We start from the raw sequence: 27078 nt of genomic DNA on the forward strand, positions 1-27078 counted from the left end.
CATACGTCGTCCGCAGACCAGAAACATTAGGACCATTTTGCTTCAGAACGATCAATTTTTTTTGTGTCCCCTTGCTTCGGTTTCTGAGGCGTGCTTCCATGGGCGACCACGTTTCACAGCTGCCGCTGAGGTAGACGCTTCGGAGAGCATACCAATAGAGACAGAACCGATGAAATCCGAAGAGCAAGTGACGTGCGGGAGGCCGAGACGTCAGGTGTGCAATGACGCACGCACTAGGCACGCCTCATTTTATACACTCATGATTTGGCGTCAAGAGTGCATCGCACTGATGAAATCCGAAGAGCAAGTGACACGTGGGAGGCAGTGACGGAATCAATGACGTAACGCGTGCCGTGACACACGCCGGAGGCACGGGTTCGATTCCCACCCAGACCGAAATGTGCCAATTTTTCTTTTAAATTAAAATAATTGGCCGTTTACAGAAAACTGCCTGGAAGCTTTTTGACGTGTTTTTACTTGTCGCGCTGTCGGCCATTTTTGGTACCATGTTTCAGTCACACCATCGACGACAACGCCGGATTTTCGCGTAATGGGGCACATAATGCTTTCGCATTAATATAAACTAAGTAACTGTTGCGCGCCCGCAGAAAGAAGCAGAGAATGAGTGTATGTGTTCACTCGGGGCCGGTGCACTGCAGTAACTGCATTAGTGCTCGCCTTTGGTGCCAGCGACGATTGCGGCTACAGCTCCCGCATCGGAAAATATTCGCCAGTCCAGCCGGTTAAACGCGATATGCAGAGCGTAGGGCTGTAAACAAAAACTTTGCTATGAAGAGTAAACAAGGCAGCGAAGAAACCTCGAGGGCATCTGCTGTATATTAAGTTTGAAATAATCATACTTTTTATTGGCAAATAAACAAGAAACCAGCTACGGAGCGAAATTCCAAAATATCATGAATGAGCCAAGCAAGGGTTAGGCAGAGAGTGGCTTTAACCCTAGCGATGTAGGCGGGCAAATGATGTCGTAGAGGAACACAGTGTTAGGTGGTTGCTAAGCTTGTTTTCTCTTTGCTGTTGCTTCCCACTCTGTAATGTCGAAAGAGACGTGGCAGGCGCTGTACAGGACCACCAACACAGGTACGAGTGGGAAGGGAAAACCTGCAGAAAAGGAAGCAGTACACTTCGTAAAATTTTTGTACACTTGGTAACAGAGTTAGAAACCAAATAATGAAGATCCAATCCTGGTTGATATCTAAGGATGCGTTTAGCATGCTTTGGGAGCAGGTGATTTGTGACACTATGCTGCGCTATGTGTTACTGGTAGTGCTGTTCTTACCCCTGTGCCTTACTCGTGCGCAGGACGCAACCGGTACCTCGAGCGCCATTTCCTCACTCTATTCCCCGGGCCACTGCCTCGCTCACTGATGACCGCTCTGATCCAGAAGACAATCCTTCTATTCTCACTTTTAATAGACATAAGTACCCATTATCGGGGCTCCCACCGCCGCTTTGCTGCGCCCTGCAAAGGGCTGAAAAAGGCGGACGAGAGAATTCTTCTAGTATGTCCTAATACGCTACTGTGCCCGGCAGTGCTCAAACACTTTATCTCTTCCTTTTCCGGATTCTGCCAGTACTGTGGGGAGCTGGCTGACACCTACCACATGGTATGGGCATGCCAACTCAATACTTCTCTAACCCCAACCGCAACACAACCCGAGAGGACTGGGAGGCGGCCCTGCTCGGCTGCCTGGACCTTCCGGCTCAACAGGCCATGATCCGGCGTGCCAGGACAGAGGCCGCGCCAAATGGGGTCCCTGAATAGGGACTGCGCCTAGTATTGTAAGAGAGCTGGCCCACTGAGGGCTGGTTTTCCGAACAACCTCTCTGTAAATAATACTTTAATAAATGTTTTCCACCAACACCACCAAGGACCATTTCGGAACCAATGCAGCGTCCCGCGACCGCCTCTCGTCGCTGAGACCAGAGAAGCAGTTTCTCAAATGGCACCGTCTGCGTCATCGACCAGTGGCGCACCATGTCAACAACAGCGTCTGAAAACGCTAGCTGTCACAAAGGTAAAAAAAAACGCACAGGTGGTACCAGTGCTACCACTGTGTGGTCTTTACCGCTGTGCTATATAGACTGCACCATCCTCGAGATCGATCCACGAAAATGGGTTAGACAGTCACAAGAAATCGTGGCTAGTTCTCAAAGAATTCTAAACGCATTAAAACACGCTGAGACAAACGAGGCGAAGAATGTTTGAGTTAGTGAGGTAGCAGCAGTAGAAGATGACACTAACACAGTCTCGTTGCGTGTAGCTCATAGCTGTTGATGTTTACCAGGTACCAGTGCCATCTTTCAGACAACAGCGTAGTTGGTAATCAGCGGAATAGACGTGGGAAATTGATCAGTCATATATTTGTCTATCCGAATATACAGCCACCACACCAACGCTGCACAACCAACGTGGCAGAGGAACAATAAAACAAAGAAACAATAAACAACGCAAACAAGAATAACGTGGAGCATTGGTGCATTTTATGTATTTTTGTCATTGTTGAGTAACTTTCTGCTAGACAGACAGCTGTTTGTGGCTAATTTCCAAGATTGAATTAGTCAATCAGTTATTAAGGCATGCGTACCTCAAGGTTCCATATTAAGTCATTTATTATTTCACGTTTTTGTCCACAACCTATCTATGACTGTTTTCGTTTCATCGTTCGAGTGTGTCGATGACACTCTTTTTATCTTAATCGAAAGGTCACTTAGATGCTATCTCTGTATTACAAGAGGCATCCGACAAAGTCATAGATTGGCTTCATGTTAATCTAATCAGTGCAAATACGACTAAAATCAATATGATCTGTTTTTATTACCCACTGAAAAAGTGAATTTCAATCGTCCGCCCATACTTCTTAGATCTAATTCTTCCCCATGCACATACAAAAATCTTCGATACACTGAGTCTGTAAAATACTTGGCTTTACGTTTTGATTGTGGTCTCGCGTGGAACTCACATTCAGGTTATGTCTGTCAAAAACTTCGTTCTGTTCCTTGTATTTTATACACTGTTTATTACATTCCATTTTCAGTTCCTAAAAATATCACACCTGCTTTATGTTACAGCATGCTCGGCTACGGGTTGACTGTCTACGTTTAATGGCAAAACAAAAGACATCCATATTGTGTTTCCTGTTGAAAAACATTGCTTATGATCTATGCCTCCCCCCTCATTTAGATGTTTTTAAGGTTATAAGGTTACATAACTTTCATCCACACTTGACAAAAAGCAGTCGTGTTAAAGATTATTGGTCCGGTCAACACCCATAAATATGCCCCATCAGGATCTCTCATATCAAAACAAAAGCATTGCATACCACGCCTTTCTATTAGATATGGTAGGAGAACTCGCAGATATTATGTGCCACCATACTTTAATAAACGGACACCAAGTGTTACTATTTACAGCGAAACTGTAAATAGTAACACTTGGTGGGAAGGAGGGAGTGAGGGAGGGGAGGCGACGTTTGGCTGCGGCACCAAATGCGCATCTTGCGACCGGGCCCAAGGGGAACTGGCGACTCAATCTCCCACGCGAAAGAAGGACAGCGGGAAGGCAGCGTGAGAGGGAGGGGTTGTGGCTTCTGCTCTGCGAGCAACTTGTACTTTGCGCGGCGCCGGGTAGTCGCGCGCACCGTATCTTGAAAGCAATCTGCACACAGCTCCTACCGTTGTAAGCGCTGTACTTTAGCTGCTCAGTTTCCGTTGAAGCGATAGACCGCATGATCCTTCGCCCGCTGCTGCTGGCGCACTTGCTCACGCCAGCGTTTTGACAGTGGGTGTTTGTGGTTACACAAACAACGCGCAGAACTGTTGTCGACGGCGGCGGCATTTTGCCCGCGTTCGCACCGCACGGGCGTGGCGTTAGTGACGTGTTTATGAAAAACGTGTCACCCTATGGCGGTCTACCGTAGCGACCATAAGGCCATGATCCCTGTGGTCACTGAATAAATGAAAACCTCCGGATCATATATATTTCTCATGCTTTAATAGTTCAAATAGCGAATTACACCTTCACATCTTAATAGTCATAATTGGAAATACATAATTCCCACCATAGTACAGCTTCGCTGGTCTTCCATCTCCACCCCAGTGGAAGAGCTGACAGTTTTTACCTGCACCAAACATAACCTAAAAAAACTGATGCGGACAAGCAAACAAAAATGCAATGGCTCATACTCCCGCAAGGCTGAGCCTACAATCGCTCAGCAAAGTTAAGCGAACAGTGCATACATTAATTGAAATTATCCATACAACACACGTAACAGCATACATTTCAATAAAGAACAAGCTCAAAACAAGCATCCGAACCATGAATAAAGCATTGCATAGACCCCTCAGCAGTTGTACTGGTGGTTTTGCAACGGCTTCGCTGGTCATCCACGTTCGCAGGTTGATAACGACCGACAAGGGTTGATAAGAGTCGGATCGAGTCCGATAAGGGTGATCACAACCTATAAGGATTGATAAGAGCCGGATGCAGTCCGATATGGTTGTTCCTGGGCACGGTAAATAAATGTTTGATTGATTCATTGATTGACTGATTGATTAGGGAAGCAAGTTTACATAATGTGTTCGCGGAATAGGTACAAGAACTTCACACATTTGCCAGGAAGCATTTGGATCCCACGCGTCCACGTTCAGTTTGTGCCGAGACTGTGATGTTGCGCACTTTTCTGAGTTGGCTCTTTAATGCTGGGAGAGTTATTATATAAGTCCGATAGCTGACAACCTGTATATTGTCGCAGGCTCCAATTGGTCATTGACTGCAGGCACATAGATGATTATTACGCGCGCTCAACTACACGTATGTACCTCTACACGTATGTCCACAGTAAACATCCTTTTGGGAACACAATGTCTTTGCATGGTGTATACACAGGAGCATAAACCACACAATATTTCGAAACGCTATGTAGAAAAATGCTACGTACTTTTCTGGCACATCATGTAGATCCATCTTCTTTCACCATTTGAGAAACAATTGCCCATTCATAGGCCAGCTATGTATGTTGGACAGACACGCGCGTGTTCCTGCGGTTGTTCCACCTACCCTTTGTCAAGAATGGGGTACATTTCTCGTGTTCATTTTGTTCCTATCGGAGCGATTATCTTGACAACAGTACAACGAAGCTGGTGTAGGGCGATTGTTTGCGCTGCATCATTAGTGATGAGTTCTGAGGTCGCACGCTTAATCCGTGATATTCCTGCCAGAACTTGTTCCTTGTTGTTTCCAGAGGTACAGAATGCAAGAAATAGGATCACAACTCTGAAGAAGAAAACGCAGTCAACTGCACCACCTTTCTTTTTCAGGTAAAAACACCATACAATGTACTGAGAGTTTGGTTATTGCTTGAGTCTTTTATTTATTTAAGCAAAACGCTGCATCCTAGCCTGCAATGTGACGCGCAACTCAGCCATATTTGACGAATTAACTTATCGTCAAAGGCTCAATTTTTAAAACTTGTCTATGGTTGTCGCCATGTCACGAATCCTTTTTTTTGGTATTGATTTGCGGTAAATTTGGGATAAATATGATTCCTGAAAAACACATATACAGTCGCCGAAAATTTTTTTTGCGGGGAACTGATATTTTATGCCCACTGATTATCCGACCCTACCCGGAGCACCTACACACACTCCATATAATGTGTGTATAAATGCAAATGAAATCTTGGCTGCTGTTAAATAAATATTTGTTAATACAGGTGGTACTTAATTTTGACTATGGTGCCCATCGTTCAGCTACGATTACAGAACATAGTTCCCATTCACAGCGTCCCTGGATGTCAATGCGATATTCTAAATAAACGGGCAATATATTGAGTAATAACAAAGTTTTTCTTATTTTCCACAACTTTTTTGTCCGCTTCTTGCTCTTGCTTCGACGGTAGTATTTCTAAATAATAAGATAGACAGGTCTGCGACTACCAACCATGGTAAGCCGCCACCCAAGGAAGGATTAAGCTTTGCTGGCTTACCAAGAAGTACTCTTCTGCAGAGGATCAGCACCACGTCCAGTTCAGCCAGGTGAAACATGCAAGCGCAGATGGTGAGCAGGTAGTGTGGGGAGCCCAGTAACGCTCTGGCCTCTCGCATTCGGTCAGGTGTCGCCAGGTAACGACCCTGCCACCCAAATTGAAACGGTTTAGTTTGGTTTGGTTTGGTGCCTATACGTATGACTCAATTCACCACAGGGGATAGGCCATCAGTCGTGGTGCAGTTGGCAAGAAGGGAAGGAAACTCAAGTGGAATTTTGTGAATTGAGAATGAGATAATTAATTATACTAATCCTAATGTAAATTTTAAGGCTATATTTATAAAAATGAAGTTCCTGTTCTTGCTTTTATAGTGAGAAAAACAAACAGTGATAAAATTATCACAGCAGTCTCTTTGTTTCACTTACAAAAACGAAATGTGGTTTCGCAGAGATGACGCGTAAACAATCTTCAACTTCCCGTAGTCGACGTGCTACGTTGAACGTAACTGTCAAGAAACGGCCAGATGACAATTGTAACTCACTCCACCTTAGGGGGTTCGATAGTGAGTCCACTGTCGCCATCTGAGCACGCTAGAAACTAGGTGGTTAGGTGAGCTTTATTAAAGAGAAGCTTTCCTTGTGAAATCCCCCCGTACTTCCCTGACCATGACGGTCAGGAAGATCCGGTTGGATTAGCCAAGAAATCTTTCGTTTAATAATACGTCTCTCCACTCGATTGGCTGTCATATGCTTGTACGAACAATTTCAGCGTGAGGACATGTTTGTGAGCACTCCCACAAGTTCTTTCCAGACATGCTTTGATTAGCTGAGACTTGGTGTTTCCACTCGCTCCACATAACTCTTGCCTCACCACTGCGTAAGCAATTGGTGGAGATAAGAAATTGCAAAGATTATCTTCCAAGCTAATAAATTGAGTTGCAAATGAATTTCTGGTTTTCGTCGTGTGACGAAAATGACAGTACGCAACAAATCGCGAGAAAGAGAAAGAAGAAGAAAAAAGCACATTTTCCTTTTCTTTCTTTGATGTTGCATTTGGGTGCTGTTCTTTTTTTCTTTAGGAAGAGTTTTCTTATGAGATAGATTTATATAGTCTACACAATGTCTATAGATGGTCAACACAGTTATGTGAACTATGACCTTGTATTTTACAATTTCACTAAGGTCACTACGCTGACTAGACAGTCTGTATATTAACCCTTTCAAAGGCCCTGGCGTCCTATAAAAAGGATACTAAAAGAAATGGTTCTAAATCGTGACGCAAACGGTTACCATGCTGAAAAAAGAATTTGACCTATTCTAAATACACCTCCACCCGCATACGCGACAGTTTCTTTATCCTTGTCTTCCTCAGAAAGCCCTAGAGGTGAAATCAAAATGGCGGAAGGTAAGAAACACGACTACAGCAGTATCCACGTTTTTTGATAATATTTTAGTCGATACCTATTGTCTCGGTAGCGATCATAATTTTGTGTGTTGTTTCTGATATGTTTAGGCTTGTATTTATATCGGGAAGTTTTGCCTGTTTCTGCGCATAGCCCACAGTACGCCATGATCTGCGTGTCCTAAATATAGGAAATCTGGGCTCAGTGGTTGTCAAAGGCACTACATGACTTGAATCTACAATGAAGACGCTATTGCTTGTAATAGCTTCCGATTTCTTGTGTTGTTATTCCAGAGGCGCTAAGTCAGCCTCAACTGCTGCATTCAGGGGTAAGGGGACTTCTATAGCGAAATGTCTGTGTATCAAGGACCCAAATAAGTTTGCTCCACTATAGGAAGCGTGCGTGTTTGAGGTAGAATACGATGATGATGAAAATCAGGATATACAGTTTGCTTTTGCAGGCTAAGGGAGCAGTAATTGCTGCACAGCACACGAAGAATTCGCCGTCTATGGCGAAAATACATCTTACAAAGTGACTATCAACTAGATGGAGGTCATTCAAGTGCAATTATGAAGGAAGTGTGCTTGTTGGAGGTAGAAGACGATGACGATGAAAACTAGGATACATATGCCCGGAACCGAGGCAACAGCAACCGGGGGTCGCAGTGGAGCGCCAGAACAAGAGGGCCATCGCAGCAGGCTTTTAGAACGGACTAGCGCGTTCCATGCTTACACATCGAGCAAGCGCCGCCCAACTTTATTTTCGTCGTCTTCTGCAGCCGGCACGAAGGTGCAGCCCAAGAGCGCCGACCTTAGCGTCGACCTTTACGTCGCCGCGTTGCGACGTCGGTGGGCCCTACACACAGTTTGCTTTTGCGAGCTTGGGGAGCAGTAATTGCTGCACAATAGACTAAGATTTGGCCATCTATGACGAAAGTACATCCGCTAAAGCGACTATCAAGTAGATGGAGGCCATTTAAGTGGAATGATGAAGGACGTCGGCGTGTTGGAGGTAGCAGAGGATGACGATGAAAAGCGAGATATAATTTGCTTTTGCAGGCTTGGGGATCAGTAATTTCTCTACAGTAGAAAAATTGGCCATCTATGACGACAATGCATCGGATAAAGCGACTATAAAGTAGATAGAGGCCATTCAAGTGTAATGATGAGCCGTGTATAACGAGCACGAAGAATATTTCTGAGGCCTTTGACACACAAGAACCCCTGTCAAATTGCCATCATGGAAGGTTTTCTACATTTAACTCTGTAATACAGCTGAGAATAATATGCAACTTCAAAATACTTCGAATTGCTTTCTACAACCACTCAGCCCTGGTGTCCTATATACAGGACATGACGCCATATCTCATACTGATTTGGTACTCCGAATATGATAAATATTTTGGGGCTTCTTAGGCAGTAGTAAATCAATGCAAAACAACGAAAAAAATTCTGAACATTAAAAAAATTCAGGGCCGAAAGGGTTAAGGCATCGTAGATAACATTGACAGATTTTATATACGCGGAGACAACTTATCTTCGCAGTGGAGCGAGAACTATCGGGAACAGGAGCTTCAGCCCAATCGTACAACCAAGCAGTACAACCGCTTGCAGCTTATTGCGGTTCGAGGTTTAACGCGACAGCTTTAACGGCCCCGTGTCACAGAAAATCCGGCGTGGGTGTCTGCGTTGGCGTCTGCGGCCAATAAAATCATCCGGAACCACCCCGACCACACAGGCCCCCCGCGTGGCGCAAAGGCACTGGTAAACTAATTCAATTTCTCAAAGTAAAATGCACCCGACAAGTCGTAAAGTACCACTCAACCACAACCCACAGGTATGACAGCGTCGGATTGTAATTTGAATGTACGAGAAAACATAATTCTGCTACGCGGAAACTCAAACACAAACCGGCCCCTTTTCCAGCATTTCTACCATTCATACAGCGGCGCACCCCGGTCTGTGTTGCTTGCAAAAACACCATCCAGATGTCGCTCGCCTCCTCGGCAGCGGCACGCCGAGGTGAAGGCGCAGAAAAAAAGAAAGCTGCAGTTGCCGGGAAGCCTGACAAGTAAGGGATCTTTGAATGGTATCGCGTTCCACGCCTAAAGGCGAAGCTTAAGCGTCGTCCAATTTTTTTCCTTACACGCTGTGTACGCCGATTGCCTATCTTGACAACCTACAGAGTAGCCCTGAATGTTTATTAAAATATGAAGAAATGTTAATCTTACTGTTGCAAATGCCATTTCTTGATCTCATAAGTTTGCGAGGACTACGTTCTTATCAAATATTTTTTAGCTCTGATATATTACTCTTGGCGGTCCGCTGCGAACGAGCCTCTGAACTCAGTAGCGCGAGAGCACGTGGCCTATTTACTTAAGAAAAACAGTCGCGCAGGAAATGTGGTATTCCAAGAAACGGAATAAAAGCAAAGGAAAAAGAGAGAAACAATTTACTCCGAAGTGCCCATGACATTGTTAATGAATTGATAAATCAATCAGAATTTATTTGAGCTGGATAAATGTAAAAATTGTGAATAAATTTTGAAAAGTCATTCGTGGCGTGCAGGGAGAAACCTCGTTTCGGTCCCATAGCTTTCGAAGCACTGCCAAGAAAAGTTGTCCCCGACTATAGGTCCTGTCAAAACAGTTTTCTCCAGACAAAGAACTTCTTACTTAAAAAAATTGCTGTGATTGAATCTCGCAACTCTTCATTTTTTCTTCCGTGTTTAGTCTGGACCGAACACTTATTCCTCTGGTGTGACGATCACACTAATTGCTACATAGAGACAGCGCTCGTCACCATACCTCGAGGGTTTTGGCGAACGCCGATTTCCTGGCCTCGGCTACTAGTACTTCGACGGCGATGCCGAGCACGCTGAGCGCGCACCATATGCCGTCCGCCTTCGTCATGTCGTGCCAGAACCAGGTGAAGGCGAACGACGCCGCTGCGCCCAACAGCAACCACCCAGCGCCTTTGCGGCTGCCTGCCACGGGCTCGTAGAAATACCTGCCGACGCATGAATCATTGGTAACGGTAAAATGTTTTATTTACTATACACGGGTACGACCTCGGCTCTTGGTGGTTACCATCTGCGGAGGAACTTGGAAGGGAAAGGCGATTGGTTTCTTTAGAGGAGGTGCATCTTTAGAGGAGGTGCACCCCGTCCTGTCATAGCACTTCTATGGGGCTGCAGTATGTACAAATAAAAAAATATATAAAAAATGAAAAAGCACACAGGCAGCTATGCTTCTTGGACGTTTTACATGAAAGAGCCTATGATCCATTTTCTGTGCTCTGGTTCCCGTCTTGGCCTTACCCACTGCTGCAAACTTGCCGGCCTTAGTGATGCAGGAAGCTTTTGGTTGGTTTTTCATCGAAGCCTATAGTGAACCCTGGCAAATCCCACACGAGGTGGAAAGTGTCGGCTCGGCGCGAAGCAGTGGTGTGCCTATGACTGCAATGCCGAAACAAACATTCTGATCCGGGACGCCAAAGGATAGTCAGTAGAAAATGTAGGTCGTAAAACTGCCCGAAAGTGGTTCGAACCCCGCACCTGCAGCGGAGGCTCAACATCTGTTGTCGCTTTGTACAGGACAAAGCCTGCTCGAGACGCAGCGCTTAGTGGTGCCGGAATATGGACAGGTCGTCCTGCAGAGTATACCTCTCGTTATTCATGACCGATACGCTCTGTGCAGTTCACTGTTTCTGCACGGAAGAGGGCCCTACGCGAATTTATTTACCGATTTTAACACGGCATGCGGCCCAACCCATAACCAATTTTTCTATCGCCCAGCCAATTTTGCGACAAAATGTAGCTAATTTTTCTCCTCTTTGTCTAGAGTTTGGCTATTGAGCACGATTCACAAACTTTTAACGAGAAAGGATGTGCAAACACGGTCATGTTCTTCGATATGCGTCACCAATAAAAACTCGAGGGAGCTATAATTTCTGCAGAGACCTCTACCGCGGCGTCTCACATTTCCAAGGCTTTTCTGAAGCCTCTAGAATCTAATGAAAAAAATATATAAATTTTTACTGCTGTATACATTTTTTTCACGGTAAAATCAATCTACAAAATTATACGTATTTTTCCCCCTTAAATTCCATGCTGGTCTTGCGTCCACACGGAAACAAATTTTATAGGATGCTAAGCTTCATTGCCAGTTTTTATAAGGGCGGTTCTAATGTGCCATGAATAATTCTGAAAACAAATTCTCCTATTCTCGTAGTTTACGTTGGTACTGACGAATAAACGTCAAATATTAAAGACAATAAAACCTCACAAGAATTACGAAGCTTCATCTCCTTAACGGATCCGTGATGTATAACAGAAAAGGAAATCGACCAGACAAGGGAATAAATTCAAATTGCCAGTTTTCAGTACTACGCTATTTTTAAGCAAGGTTAATTTTCAAACGAATGTGTAGCTCTAACCGCATTCACGTGGCAAAAAGAATATTTTCATGCAAAATAAGTTTCCAGTAGACAACAGTATAACATTTGCGATAACAAACAAAATAAACCTCAAATGTACCTTACCTCAGGTTAATAGTGCTCAGTAACAGAAGCATTCGTTCAACACATCGGCCAAGTCAGGGGCAAGAACTCCTTGCACGCAGCCCCTGACCAAAGAAAAACCTAGCTGGTTGTTTCTATGTGCCCTCAAACCTGAATATAAACTGAAGGTTCAATTGTTTCTGGTATTTGCTTTGGAGTCCTCATTTTAAGAAAACGCAAACTTCCGAATTTTCGCAAGGAACTAAACTTTCTCTTCAATGATTGCGCGGCAAACTGTATACGCATGCGTAGCAAGTTCATTTCCCTCCCTACAGTGAAGTAAAGAACTCTTCGTGACAACTTCTAGATTTTCTTAAGTACAAGGTTGGAGAGAAACAAAAGAATAGGATATCGTGGAATGTCTGTCGATAACATGTTGCGTCACGCTTTCCTAGCCTTTCGTTTTGAACCGGGGAACGCCTGACTTTAAAATTCAAGCGAGCTTTACGTACCTTCGAATGAATAGGTGCATTCCTCTGTCAAAGTACCTAAAATGAAGGTTGGTGATGAGAATAACAGTAAAAACATTCTGCCAATAAATACGCAAAAATACCTCATACATTGGCCCTGTAGATTTTCAACAAGCACAGCACTTCGTGGGTGCAGACGTCTCCTATTAAACAGTCTCTTGTTACAGGAAAACTAAAGGTAAACGTTAAACTAGTTTAGAGTAATAGGCTGCTCTTTCGCGCTATATATTAGTTAACTGTGTGGTAGTAGGTGGATTATAAGAATAAATAACTGAAGTAAACGATAAACATTTTCGAATTTCGAACAGAAAGATCAGTTCGATCTTTCTTCGATCTTTTAGAGTCGTGAACTTCGATGTAATTTTTTTCGTATTTATGACCTTGTGGCACAGTTGACGTTCTTGCAACTTGCTAAGTACAGTATGTGGCTCGTTTAATTCGGATCTATCTTACTCGTTAAAAAATAATTTGGCCAAAGTAAGCACTTTGGAAATCAGTGACGTCATTGCAGGGTGGTGTGTTAACGCCAAAGTGGCATCGCCACTCATCTTTATCATTCTCGTATTTTCTAGTTTAGCAAGCCTCTGGCCGAGATTAAAGTGATTTTTTTTGTCTTTGAAAGGCAATGTACTCATACAGCAGAATATTTTTCCCTCTTTGGCGTCTTTTTGACTCCTGCGCGCGGCGAAAGTAAAAAACTTCTGTTTGCGCGGATTTTATACCTCGAAAAAACATATTTTGGTAGTTTGTTGAGCGCACTTTTCAATCAACCCAGTGAGGCCAATACCCCGGTGGGTACGAGTCATGTTTTGAGGCAATAACACCACCAACACCAATCATGGGACTGCTTGGTATTGCGCGCGATTTTTTAAAACTTCGTTCACGCCTTTCTGGTCACCTTTCTAAAAAAAAAATAACTCCATCTCTGAACCAGTATGGAACATTATTGTGGAACATTATTCAACTGTGGAACCTATTGTGGAACATTATTAACATTATTAATACGACTGTGGAACATTATTAATAAGCGCCGCCAAGTTGTGCGTGAACCAAACTGGTCTGTTGTTCCAGGAAAAAAAGACGGAGAATGTTGGTTGGGTTTAGAGTTATCGTGAACAATGTAGTGACATATCAAACAGTGAGGGCTGTGCAGTAGCTTGCACTGAAGCGAACTTCTCAGCAAAGCAGCTCTGCGGAACTCCGCGGAGGCCGAGAGTTCATCTTAGAAAAAGGTAAATTCAGTTGTTTTAACGCCCTTCAGCTGTCCAGTAGATTATGAGTGATAACGTAAAGGAGGACTGCGGATTAATCTTGAACATCTGGGGTTCTGCTTTTTGCAATGGAGTCGCCGACGTAATGAAAATTCCGAGCGTTGCGTCAGAGGCGGTTGCTCAGTCCGGTTGGCTTCGGGAACCACAGCCGCGCTTTCCGTCGGCTTCTGCAGCTGTCATACGCTTCTCTTTAACTTTCTCAGCGTGAAAGGTCTTCCATTTAGCGGACATTGATCAGAATTCTGCGATTCTCCGAGCAAAAAGTACGACCTGATTACGAGGTAGTGTGCCTCGTAATGTGCGGCCGGATCCTAATTTTGACCACCTGGTGTTCTTTAACCTGCACGTAAATCTAAGTACACGAGAGTTTTTTGCTTTTCGCCCCCGTTGAAATGCGGCCGCGACCAAACCTGTGGCCCCAAATTGAGCAGCACAACACCGTACAGGCTACCGTGGTAGGCGAATTCTTAGAGCGATGGGAGGCAATATTGATGACCTCCTGAGTATCCCTCGTATGTTTCATTGCTCAGTGCCCTTAGTACACGACAACCTGCGCAGCCATAATCGAGGGTTATAGGATAGATAGCGTTTTGTCAGCATTGGCGTTTTAGGATTACGCGCTAGGAAATACAGGCCCACATACGTATACCGCAAGCTCCTGCTAAATAAGTGCCGCCTGCGTTTCTCCAAATGTATGGTGATCGATCTCATGATCACGTCTATAGTTTTTACACATTATGAGCGGCGGGCGCCATAATGACTGTTGAGTAAGATTATGCTTTTAAATATAGCGTGTTTCACGTGCAGTGATGTTGCGCTGTCTTTCGCAACCGCGGTTTTCTAAAACGCAAAATTGGCATCGTCGTTCCACATATACCGATCACGGCGGCTGTGATTTTCGCATTTGCGAGCGCCTTGTGGAAGGCTTGAATAGTTTTGGCTTAGGTTAATTCAGTACGTGTCTATAATAAAAAAAAACATAAAGAAATACGGAAACTACTTTCATGAAACGTTGTCGTTATGTTCATAACTCTACAAAAAATAAAAGTAAGCAAGCATGCCACGGTGACGCAGCTGATGATCCGCACTAATTTTTATTCCCCATCAACGCCCCATGTGGGAATTTGCCGAGAAGCTCCGCACATCCAAACTTGAAAAATAATACGCAGGAAGAATCGTACGGCACATTTGCCGCCCCTGAAAATTCGTTATTGCAAAACCACAAGTGAAATCGGGTCGTGTGAAGCAGCTTAAGACACGTTGTTTGAATGCGGGCACTGATGCAACACTTCAGCTTGTCAAGCTAAGCAGGATTGGCGAATAACAAGTGTGAAATTTCCGAAGAATCACTATTGTGACAGGCGCCTTGGTCGGCTAGAAAATACGCAAAAGCGAAAGACGTGTTTGAAGTTATCGTGCAAGTTCCTCGTGACGTGACTATTTTAAACCAACTACTACTTAGAAGTAGTTAATAGCTTTTCGGTAAGCAAAATTAAATTATGGGGTTTTACGCGCCAAAACCACGATCTGATTATGAGGCACGCCGTAGTAGGGGACTCCGGAAATTTGGCCCACCTGGGGTTCTTTAACGTGCACCTAAATCTAAGTACACGGGTGTTTTTGCATTTCGCCCTCATCGAAATGTGGCCGCCATGGCCGGGATTCGATCCCGCGAACTCATGCTCAGCAGCCCAACACCATAGCCACTGAGCAACCACGGCGGGCTTTTCGGTAAGCGAAGAGAACACTGCATTCCAAAGGATGGAGAATATAAGGTGAGTTCTTTTTTTCGGGCAAGGATGGCACATATAATCGGGACGCTATTGAAATCTGTAGCGTTATACTAATGTATTGGCGCTGCTTTAAAGGAGCCTTTGCCGTTCGCTCTGATTGCGGATAACTAAGTCCATCTCCTGTAATAAGTGCAGATACATTTTTGAGGGAATGCTTAACCAAAACAAACTAACCTAGGTTTACTTTTAGTGGCCTTTCTTCAATGGGCAAATAAAGACTTACCTCCAGAACTGAGAGCATCGGTTCAGCCTGGCTATGCACTTGGCGTGTGGCGGGATCTGGATTCCTTCGGCACGAGCCAAGGCACCGGCGAAGCCGTACGTGAACACGTAGCGCACGTAGAAGAAAAACAGCAGAGCGAGGCCGAAGCCGACGAGGCTGGTGGGATCAAGCTTCCCGATCATCCAGGGCCACTCGGACATGGCCGAACTGCGTGTCATAGTGACAAATTTCATGTGTTACGATTCTACTTTGGTGGGTTTATTGTTTGAAAGCATTAACGCCTAACAGTCTGGTCTTACTGTCCAAGTCCCCCGACCATCTTACACGAGCAAAATGCCTCCTTATTTCGCATAATCAACAGAGGTTTTCGTTCATAGCACAACCTTTTTTTTCTTCTAATATCTGAATAAATAAATAAATAAAACCTCAATTAGCAGAATGAATGACACTACGACTTGAACAGGGTATGAAGGTTGTTAGGAGGTTGGTTTCTTTGGTGAATTTCCATACTGATAACAGACGACGCTTCAGTGTTTCCGAGGGAGGTTTGGTTGTGGGAAATCTACTACTAGTAACTGGTTGCGCCGCATGCTCCATTAAATTTCTTCTATGTTGTATTGCGGAATGATTCCAAATCAGGTGTTTGACATTACAACTGCTAAGAACATTGCTAGTGTAATTATTAAGTGGTTCTGAGACGAGTTCGTAAGACGAAAAGCCAGCCTATAGTGAGAGAAAATATATCAACGAAAGTGGGTAACGAGTCAGAAATATAAAATATGCAAGTGAATCTTACTGAGAACCTCGCTGAAGGGGGGTGTCTACTCACACCCGCATCTTTTATCAGTACGAGAAAAAAAGTCGCAGTGTCGCCCGCAAGGCGAAGCGTCGATTTTCATAGAATCAGACAGCTCTACGATGTAAGGATAGTAGTTTTATCGGTTGTGTAAACATTTAAACCTTCGCTTACTAACTAAATTACCAAGCATGGTGTCACGTGCGCACAGGCAAACATGAGCACATCTCACTCGATGGCTGCGGACACTCGCTGTCAAAACGCTGGCGTGAGGAAGTGCGGCAGCAGCAGCGAGTGAATCGACCTTCGTGCTGCCTCTCGCTTCAACGCAATATAAGAGGCAAGAACACAGCGCACAACAAGCTATCAGCCGTCGGCGCAGTATGTTCTCATCGCAGATCGTTTGAAAGATAGGGCCCGTGTGGCAGCGCTCAACCACGCCACACGCAGCCGCCGCCGGTGTGGAAGAATACACCATTCTCGGCTGACCCTCGCACGGTTTCACTCGCGTCCACAGCATACGCCAAGCGGCCGCGATGTTATCGTACTTGGACTTTATACGGAAAATCAGGGCAATGATGACGGCGGAACTGTGCCTGGAGTGTCAATATAATTAATATCGCAGTAAACCCATCCATGCTTAGCATGCTTAGAAGAAGTATTCAAGCTCTTAGACTGGGAAGAATTAGGAGTGAGGATCGATGGCGAATATCTCAACAACCTTCGGTTTGCAGATGACATTGTCCTATTGAGCAACAATGGAGAGGAATTACAACAAATGATTGAGGACCTTCATCGAGAAAGTGCAAGAATTGGGTTGAAGATGAATATGCAGAAGACAAAGATAATGTTCAATAGCCTGGCAAGCGAACAAGAATTCAGGATCGCCAGTCAGCCTCTAGAATCTGTAAAGGAATATGTTTATCTAGGTCAATTACTCACAGGGGACCCTGATCATGAGAAAGAAATTTACAGAAGAATAAAATTAGGTTGGAGTGCATACGGCAGGCATTGCCAAATCCTGACTGGGAGCTTACCACTGTCGTTGAAAAGAAAAGTGTACAATCATTGCATTCTACCGGTGCTAACATACGGGGCAGAAACTTGGAGGTTAACAAAGAAGCTCGAGAACAAGTTAAGGACCGCACAAAGAGCAATGGAACGAAAAATCTTAGGAGTAACGTTAAGAGACAGGAAGAGAGCGGTGTGGATCAGAGAACAAACGGGGGTAGACGATATTCTAGTTGACATTAAGCGGAAGAAATGGAGCTGGGCAGGCCATGTAATGCGTAGGATGGATAACCGGTGGACCATTAGGGTTACAGAATGGATACCAAGAGAAGGGAAGCGCAGTCGAGGACGGCAGAAAGTCAGGTGGGATGATGAGGTTAGGAAATTCGCAGGCGCAAGTTGGAATACGCTAGCGCAAGACAGGGGTAATTGGAGATCGCAGGGAGAGGCCTTCGTCCTGCAGTGGACATAAATATAGGCTGATGATGATGATGATGATGAAACCCATCCCAATGTTATCGCAATCAGTCGTTAGCTTTTAGGAGGTACGTGCTAAGAAATTATGAAGGCGGCGGTAATAATGATGAGAAAATGAACCACAAATTCCGGCAAGATGAGATGGGTCTTGGAACGCCAGATAAAATATCCCAATCAGAACAGGGTAGTACTACATAAGAAATCAGTCAAAGCTCTTGGCGTAGCTCGGAATCCGGCAGCGGACCAATTCACTTTTGCTGTGGTCAGTCTATTTGGCTTCAAGATAGACGCCAAACGGTTTATCTTACAGGTGACGTCGGGACTATTTGATTTGTTGGGACTCGTTGCGCCGTGCACGATTGCTACGCGGATATTATCGCAAAAACTGTGGACACATTGAATAAGCGGGGAGGAGACATTGCATGACAATCTTATTGAATAATGGCAAGGCTAGGTTCACCATTTCATATAGAAAAGCATAAGCTTACCCATTTCACCTGTAAGTATTTATATCAGGATCACTTGCGCATTTCATATTTATTTTTATTCTTTTTGTTTTCGCTTTCCTCTGGATTCTTTTTCCTCCATTCCTCATTCCTATACGTAATGCCAGTGGTTATATACGCGCCGGCAAACAGCTATTTTCCTATTAAAGAGCCTCTCTCTCTCTCTTTCTCTCTCTCTGGGTCCGACAGATTCCGCAACTTCACGAAATAGTGGTTCCTCACTGTCTTGTCAGTAGAGAACATTTACCAGGTGAGTTGAACTTGCACGTCTTCTACGACGCAAGCCCAGCCGCGTACGGAGCCGCGATTTACGTAGTGACATATATGCCTGGACGACCCATGTTGCTGATCGCCAAGTCCCGTGTGGTTCCTATTACGAGAACAACGCTACCAAGTTTGGAGACTTTAGGTACATTGGTTGGCACAAGACTGCTGACCTACGTCGAACGTCCACTCACTAGCATTCATATTGAATACATTATGTGGACCCACTCTATCATTGTATTGTCATGGATTCGAGCAGGACAGAACCATCTCGGTGGAGATAGTGCCCCGGATCGAAGAATCAAACTGATCCGCTGACGCATTGTGTAGAAGTTGACTAAAATGACTTCCAGCTCGAAATAGTGGCATGGTCCTGACTGGATACACGGAACAATGGAAAAGGGCTCTTTACAGCTGTTCACTTTGTTGAACGTTCACGACGCTGTCAGAAGTGAGATAGCAGCAGTTTATGCAGCAACGGCAGCGAAAGTATCCAGTCCAATCATATATATTGAGCGTTTCAGGAAGCTTCAGCGCCTGATCACAGGTTAGATGTTAAGAATTAGGGACTGTTGCAGACACAGGACAGAAGAATTCACCATCTGACGGTGACAGAAGTCCTGCCTGCTGCACACTATTGGGTTAAGTAGGTCCAAAACACTTTTCTTAGAATTTACTTGCATAGCAAGAGGAACGACCAGTCGAATCCACATCACGCATCGCCGATGTCCGGCCATTCATAGGCACTGACGGCATTCTTCGGGTCAGCGGGTGATTGTTGCTCATGAAGTCATTCTAAGGATTGAAGTACCCAATGATATTCCCAGCAAATTATTCTTACTCCACTTCGGTGCTCCTCGGAGTTCACCACCAAGTCTTGCATGGTGGTGTGCGCCGCTCAGAGAGTCCTACTGAATTTGCCGAGTGCGTATTCCAGTCAAGGAGATGACACATAGCTTCTATGTGTGCAAACGTTTAGAAGCCATCGCAGGAAACGCTCCAACCGCACCATCACCAAGTCCCCGCATAACGCTGACGAAACCTTTCGAAGTTGTTAGTCTAGACTTCACCGACTCGTTCTTAGCTAGGTCACAAGGTGGAGACACCAAGTGCTACGTAGCGCTTTTCAGGTGCAGTGTTTCGCGAGCATTTCACCTCGAGCTCGTTTCCAGCATGGCGTATGAGGCTTTCCTATTGTGCCTGGGGCGTTTTGTCAGCCGAAGAGGACTGGCTAGCGTTATCTATTCGCAAAACGCACGGACCTTTGAAAACACGTCAGCAGACATTGAGTGGCTCTTTCACGTGGTATGAGAAAAGGACGTCGCGAGACATTTCAGCGACAATGGCGTATAATGGATCTTTATTGTGCCGAATGGTGGCGTGCATGGTGGGCGTGGTTGGTCTGATCAGTGAATGCTCCGCTGCGTAAGGTGCTCGGCAGAGCGTCCCTCAACATTAAAGAAATTACGGCAGTCCTGGCAAAGGGCGAAGATGTCATAAACTCCAGGCCTCTAACTTTCCTTGATACAGACAAACCAGAACCGTGCCCTCAGACGCCTGCCGCTATATTTGTTGGGCGACGGTTCACTACCATACCGTACGACACGGTTGAAGTCATCGGCAACTCGAGGCGAGAAGATGCCATTCATCGATATGCCTACCAGAAGCTTCTGGAAGCGATGGCGAAATGAACATCTGCTGCAACTCCGATCTGCTTATTTCATAGCCACGACACCAGCCCCGAGTCAAAGAAAGGTGACACTGTGATCGTGCATTCTAAGACTTCACTCTGACAAATATGGAAGCTCTCAAGGCTCATACAGGCTTTCAGAAGTTCAGATGGTCATGTCTGCTCCAGCGAGCTGAAGCAATAGGGAGCCCTTATTATAACAAGGCCTATACAAAAACTGTACCCGCTTGAACTCTGTGATTAACTGCGCCGCGCGGGCAGGAATGTTGTTTTTATCTCCAGCGCGGTGCGGGTCAAGAAAAGAAAAAGCGCAGTGTGGAGCGCGAGAGAAGAATGGTGACTCTTGGCCATCAGCAGTGTTTTTCAATCCAAGTCAGTGTCATTAAAATGTTTGTGTTTAAGCTATCGACGGGATCGAGTCTGTCTGGGGTCTTAGTAGACAATCTTTCACTCCCTGTTATCACGTATTTTAGGTCTCTCTTTCCGTACACGTGAGAGCTGGATCACCTCACAGCAAGAGCTTCGCCCTACACTATGGCCGCTGTCGGTAGTCCACATGATGCATATTAATGCGCCCAAACAATGCCATTCAGCATCACGACTGGGAACCCAGCTCGACTGTGACGAGAAAAAAAATCAGTGTTCCTTTCTATTCCTCCTTCAGGTATCGTTAAATACCGTTGGCAGAAGAAAAGTGCACAAAACTGAACCCACCTATAGAGGTAGTGGGTCATGACTTCCATCAGAAGAAAGTGAGCCCCGCTCCGCAGCACACCCAAGAAGGCGGCGCCTACTTCGCGTGGAGTGCATGGTGGCCTCGCCTTGTCTACCTGTTGGAGTTTTGAAATCTTTGTAAATATATGAAGGCCAATCGAATTGTTAGGCGTCCATCGCGTCGGCGGCATACGCACAGAAAGGCAAACACGGCTGATTTAACTAATTATATGCATTTCACGGCTTCTCAAATGCGGTAATCATTCGCATTTTGCTTAGAATACATGCGCAGAGCTTGATTGAATTATGTAAGGATATGACGAATCTATCCCATGAAAATCCGCATAGCGGATTAAGTTTCATGAAAAAAAAGTGCGGTCCACCTGGCAGTAGCACGAGAGAGAGAGAGAAAGCACTTTATTTGCACCCGTCAGAGAGTATGGGTGATCGGGGTGAGACGCAGCTCCCCCTTTCACCGTCTACCTCCCCCCTAGACGTCGGCCGGAATCAGTTGGCTTCCGGAGGCGGCCTGGGCTTGACAGATGGCTTGTTTTTGGGCTTGTTCTTCCTGGCTATGGAGGGAGGATTCCCATGACTCTACTACTAAGAAATCCCCAAGAGTACCGTGGATTTTAATAGAACTTATTTGTCATACTCAATGGCTCTGCGCTTCGAGTTGACGATTAATTCGTCCATGCTCTGCAACTTGCTGTGAACCTAGTTATCTGAAATGGTAGAATGACCACCCCTAAAAAGCATTGGTCATACCTTCATTCCCCGGATCAGGGCTTATTTCTCAACTGCTAAGCTTTCCGAGGAACCTTCAAGGTTTTTTTTATCAATTATGCATGGAACACCTAGGATACAATGGTTAACAAAACTGTCGTAAGCAGCGTATTTAGTTTAAGAATCTCTAATTATTTAAATAGGATGACTAACTTCATTATGGCTACCTGATTTGATAGTCGAAGCTCCTTTCTTGTGCTTTCAGTAAGCGAACTATCAGAATGTCAATTTAGACCCTAATTAACTTCGAGTATGCATGAAAGTTATCGTTTTTATTTCATACCATAAGCAAGTGCCAAACATCAGTACTTGTAAAGGCCACACCTCATGGGTACAATAATAAATTGAATTCTGAACACTTATAATCTACTAGGCAAGTGTATGACGAATCATTTCAGACTATCTCTACCGGAACAGCATTAAGCACTTCCCCTTGGAGAAGATATCATCCGGCTATTAGCAAAATGGACCTATGATCCATTTGTCTATTTACACTCGTGCAAGCAGCCAATAGCTAGGCGGTATTGTTTTGCATCAGCGCAAAGTGGTTCGCCATTTGGCGCTAATGAAGTTAGCACAGTCAGAACGGAAGACCGTCTAGTCCAACAGATATGCCTTCTACAGTGAACATCTAGAAAGAAAGAATTGTTACACAACTCGCTATGACATTATAAACCACCTGGTCTCGTTTGTGGGTTTATAATTTTTTATGTACACATTACCATAAAATACCATATCTAATAGAAAGCTTAGTTCTGAATTTCGGCACCTTAAGTTCTGGTGTTGTTTCACTTTCATAAATAATGTTTATTTATGTTTTCAAGTGTTCTTTATTTTATGTTCTGTCTGGTTTTCGACTATCATTGTAGCGTTTCCTAATCGAGTTCTGGGGCGGTACTATTTTAATAATTCTTTTCATTGATTATCATCTTTTGGTAACTACCATCGCAACGTGCGGCCAATACCAGTGATAACATTGCCCTAGCGTCCAGCCATGCAATAACAAATAGCAAACCGAATGGAAAATCGAAAGAATCGTTATGCGAGGTGATGATTTTTAAGTTTCCCGGAATTAAAAAAAAAACGCCTGTGGCAGATTGCCTTGTTCTTTTCCTTGGGCTGGATTATTCAGAGAGGTGGACGCGAAGCTCGAGAAATAGAAATACATAACCAAATAATTAACAAAAATTCACTAAATAACTTCTCAATAACTTTACGGCACATATTGCAATTAAAGAATTGTACACTTTGAGGTAGCAACTGGTTAGCAAGGCCTGTACACTTGAAATGAATCCCCAGGATTACGCCTGTTTCTCAATATTATTTCCCAATGTGTTGGACAAGTTCCATGGGCGTTCCAGTTACTTGTGTGCTTCTATGCATAAAAGAGCATTCTGTTAAAAATGTAAGCGAAACAACACTGCATTTTTACGGCGAGATTGATGGCGCATATCTCCAAACTGGTGTCATTCTGGAAATTAATTTCGAGTGGATACGCCTACAATTAGTAAATTGAAATATATGCCGTAAAGTAAGTAATTAAGAGGATAATTCATAATTTTTTTCAATCAGTTGAATGTGTGCATCGATCTGTTGTGCTAGTAATGTCCGCCTCTTTGAATAATCCAGCTCATGCATTAAAACCGTTTTAACTGCGAAGGGCTATTTTTTTAAAATTCCGGAAAACTTAAAAATGATCAACCGTTTTAATACGGCCACTGTGCAAATAAATGAGTTTGTTTATTTATTTATTTATTTATTTTATTTTTAGAGCGCCAAAATTACTCCTCTTAGTATGCTCGGGCCATTACTATAGATGACATTTTGCGGTATCTCCACTTTTTGTTGTCAGTAGAGTGCTCTAGCCATGGAGCATGCCGTGCGGAAAAGTGCCTGACCATTCGGCTAATATTTTCCTCCGGCAAAACGAAGCGCGTACACCGCAGAAGAATACAGCAGTAGCATACGGCTGGTACGGAAACATAGTACAACTGTAACTATTTAGTAAACTATACTGGACGACAATCTAACAATATAGCGCTAGCTTTGTGCACAAAGATACTGCTGTGCAGGAGCCATCAGTGCCATCCCGCTCCCAAACACTGCTCGCAATAGACACCAAACGAAGAAAAAAAAAAACATCGCCTCCACCATGACGTCACGGAAGTGAGTAACAGTTATCGCCTTGCACATTTATGCAAGTTATCTCAAATACAAATTTGCGGACTGCATTGTTAGGCTGTCACCGACTAAACTAGCGTGCGTGTAAATGTTCCGTGTTTTTGCTCCTTCCTGTCCCTTCCACTGTGCTGTTACATAAGTCTGAATCACACTTGGCTATAAAGCTTTCAATCGGCCTATTTGGTCGCCATGCCCTACATAGCAAGCAGGAGCTGAACTCACAAAGCTTTTTCATAGTGAAAGCGTCAAATGGCCAGTTGAGTTAAAAAGCCGGCTTCTTTTGTCTGAAGCAGCGAAGCGACACCTAACGTCCCACTGCCGCGACGCCACGTCACCAGCGTGCCTCGACGGAGCAGAGCGGGTGAAACGCGCCCCCCCCCCCCCCGCCTGCTCTATCGCTAGTGCGCCAGGCATTGCGTGAGGGGAGAGGGCATCACCGCGGCGCCACGTCACCCTCACTGTTGGAAGCCTGTGTAATCCGCGTGTTCCTTGTCAACGCAAGGTCTCGCCTGCGTTCTGATTGCAACTCGGTAAGGCCCTATCAAAGCGCGCCAAGGGTCTCAACGCGCTCGCTTGCCCGCGAGGAGTCCATAACTCGAAGGACCGGTCGGCGGTGTTCAATTGGAAATTAATGCTTTCACATTCGCAACTCCTAAGAGCTGAAGTGTCCTCGGATTTTTTATTCGTAAGTGATCGCGGCGCGGCAGCCTTCGCTAATAAGCTGTGCAACATCAGGATTGGCTAGCACTAGATTTTACGAACAATTCTAGCTTGAGGTATTTGTGAATGGGCGCAGATGCTTTAACACAGAAGCAACTACACTAGGTAGCTGGGGCCGAATCAAAGCGTTTCGTGAGCGCACTGTGCCATTGACCAGTCGCCATCACGAATAATATTGCTGCATCACGTCCGTCCTGTACTAATCCTCCGCTGACGCTCCTCACCGAGGCGGTTTGACCGAGGCGCGCGGGCGCCATCACTCGAGCGCTCCCTACAAGCTGCGCCACAGATGTTGCCGATTTTCTTTTACGCGACGTGATTTTATTACATGGAGCTCCGCGACAACTTCTCACAGACCATGGCCGGACATTCCTGTCAAAAGTTATCGCAAACGTCCTGCAGTCCTGTGCCACGAGGCACAAGCTATCCACGTCATCCCATCCGCAAACTAATGGCCTCACGGAGCGTCTTAATCGCACTCTCACAGACATGATCGCGAAGTATGTCTCTTCACACCACACAGACTGGGACCTCACTCTGCCGTTTGTCACCTTTGCCTATAATTCCTCGCGCCACGACACAGCCGGCTATTCCCCATTTTTCCTCCTGTTCGGCCGAGAACCAGCGCTGCCCCTCGACACAACTCTCCCTGTTCACGCGGCACCCACCAGTGAATATGCACTTGATGCCGTCGCCCGCGCTGCTCACGCAAGGGAAATTGCCCGTGACCGCCTTCTGAACTCCCAAGAGAGTCAAAGGCGTTTGTACGACCAGCGACACCGAGACGTGCACTTCCCGCCTGGTTCTTTGGTGCTTCTATGGTCTCCGTCGCGTCAGGTCGGCCTGTCAGAAAAACTGCTGTCGCGTTACACAGGCCCCTACCGAGTGCTTCGTGCCGTGACTCCCGTCACATACGAGATCGCCCCTGACGCCCCATCTGCTTCCCAGTTCAGCGATATCGTGCACGTCACACGACTGAAGCAGTATCACCCTCCCAGTGATGACATTTAGACGTTCCGGGACGTCGCTTCTGCCGCCGGGGGATTATGCTACACGCGTGTGGTATTTGATTGTTTGACCGAGGCGCGCGGGCGCCATCACTCGAGAAAAGAAGAGGAAGAACGAGCTGGGCTCGCGCTGTGAACCTAACCGGTCAGCGCTGCAACCGCTGTTGTAAATACATCCTGTAAATAGTTGCCCGTCTTACTGACTCGTTCTTCGCGTAACAATATGTTCAACAGTTCAATTGGGTCGAACATGCTCTTACAAACTGTTTTGGCGTAAGAACGTTTTCGTTAATACGGCTCCCGGTTTTGGGGGCACGCTAGGCAGTCTGCCCGCAGCCGGTCACTGGACAACTTGCGGAAAGTTTGATTCACATTTGTACAGTTTAAGTTTCATTCTCATTGACACAATATGGCTACGTTTTCGCCGCATATAAGGAACCCACAGTACCTGTGCCGCGTAGTCATCGTAGTTTTGAAGTGGTCCCAGGTACACCGTGGGCATGTAGATCACGTAGGCCAGCGTCTTCCAATACGGAGGCCACTGTGTGCGACTCTCCTCGGGCTTGCTTCGCTCAGCGCGGATCAAGTCCACGCTGAAACTAAGGCACCGCAGTATGTTCCAGTGGAAAGCGATGTATGTCACCATGTTGGCCTCTTGCCCGTACTTGTCGTAGACGTACTGCGTGGCAAACGAACAACAGCGGCCCCTTAGGTTGCACTGATGGCAGGCGACCTTAACATACGCACCTATTGATTGTTGCGTAAATTGAAGCGAGAGGTTAATTCCCTCCAGCAAGGGGAATGTGCTGTTTTATTTATCTATTTAATTACTTAGTTAAGGGTTCGAAAAGTTGGCACAAGTAGAGCCTGTCGTCGGCTTTTGTACAATGATTGAAGGATGACAGTACAGGTAAAGGAAAAGCTTTCAGCCATTTATCAGTTCACCGCCAAACGCGAGCCAGGCACAATTTAAAAAAAATGCATTGAAACGTGTACTTCTTTGTCCTTTTGGCGGGTACTGCATTTTACCCGCTAACAGGTTAAAGTTATCACTCGGCACGAGACGCGCCAGCATGATTTGTAACTTACTCGAATGTTATCGTTGTATCTCGCTGAACCCTGTGAGGTCAGATTGTGCGCGCCACGCAAATAGTATTGTACTATCTGGAAGGTCTACGAACCCCAGCAATTACTCTGGAATCT

General features: G+C 45.3%; 1 protein-coding gene across 1 annotated transcript; it reads right to left on the minus strand.

Moving 5' to 3' along the window:
* Positions 1-876: 876 nt before the first annotated feature.
* Positions 877-26589, minus strand: LOC119458145 (protein-cysteine N-palmitoyltransferase HHAT). Its single transcript, XM_037719970.2, has 7 exons — positions 26324-26589; positions 21182-21297; positions 15724-15930; positions 12419-12454; positions 10214-10415; positions 6006-6150; positions 877-1119 (listed from the first exon to the last, which is right to left on the minus strand). Exons 1-7 carry the CDS (start codon positions 26519-26521, stop codon positions 1013-1015), a joined length of 1011 nt encoding a protein of 336 aa, XP_037575898.1. The 5' UTR covers positions 26522-26589; the 3' UTR covers positions 877-1012.
* Positions 26590-27078: the final 489 nt, after the last annotated feature.

The sequence above is a fragment of the Dermacentor silvarum genome, chromosome 7, assembly GCF_013339745.2.
Source record: "Dermacentor silvarum isolate Dsil-2018 chromosome 7, BIME_Dsil_1.4, whole genome shotgun sequence".
NCBI lineage: Eukaryota > Metazoa > Arthropoda > Arachnida > Ixodida > Ixodidae > Dermacentor > Dermacentor silvarum.

Excerpts from the sequence above, each read along its gene's own strand:
- LOC119458145 (XM_037719970.2), bottom strand. The coding sequence starts at position 26,521 with ATGGTGACATACATCGCTTTCCACTGGAACATACTGCGGTGCCTTAGT. Across the intron at positions 6,151-10,213 it reads CGTTCGCCAAAACCCTCGAG|GGTCGTTACCTGGCGACACC; the intron begins GTATGGTGACGA and ends TTTGGGTGGCAG. Across the intron at positions 1,120-6,005 it reads CTGCAGAAGAGTACTTCTTG|GTTTTCCCTTCCCACTCGTA; the intron begins GTAAGCCAGCAA and ends CCTTTTCTGCAG.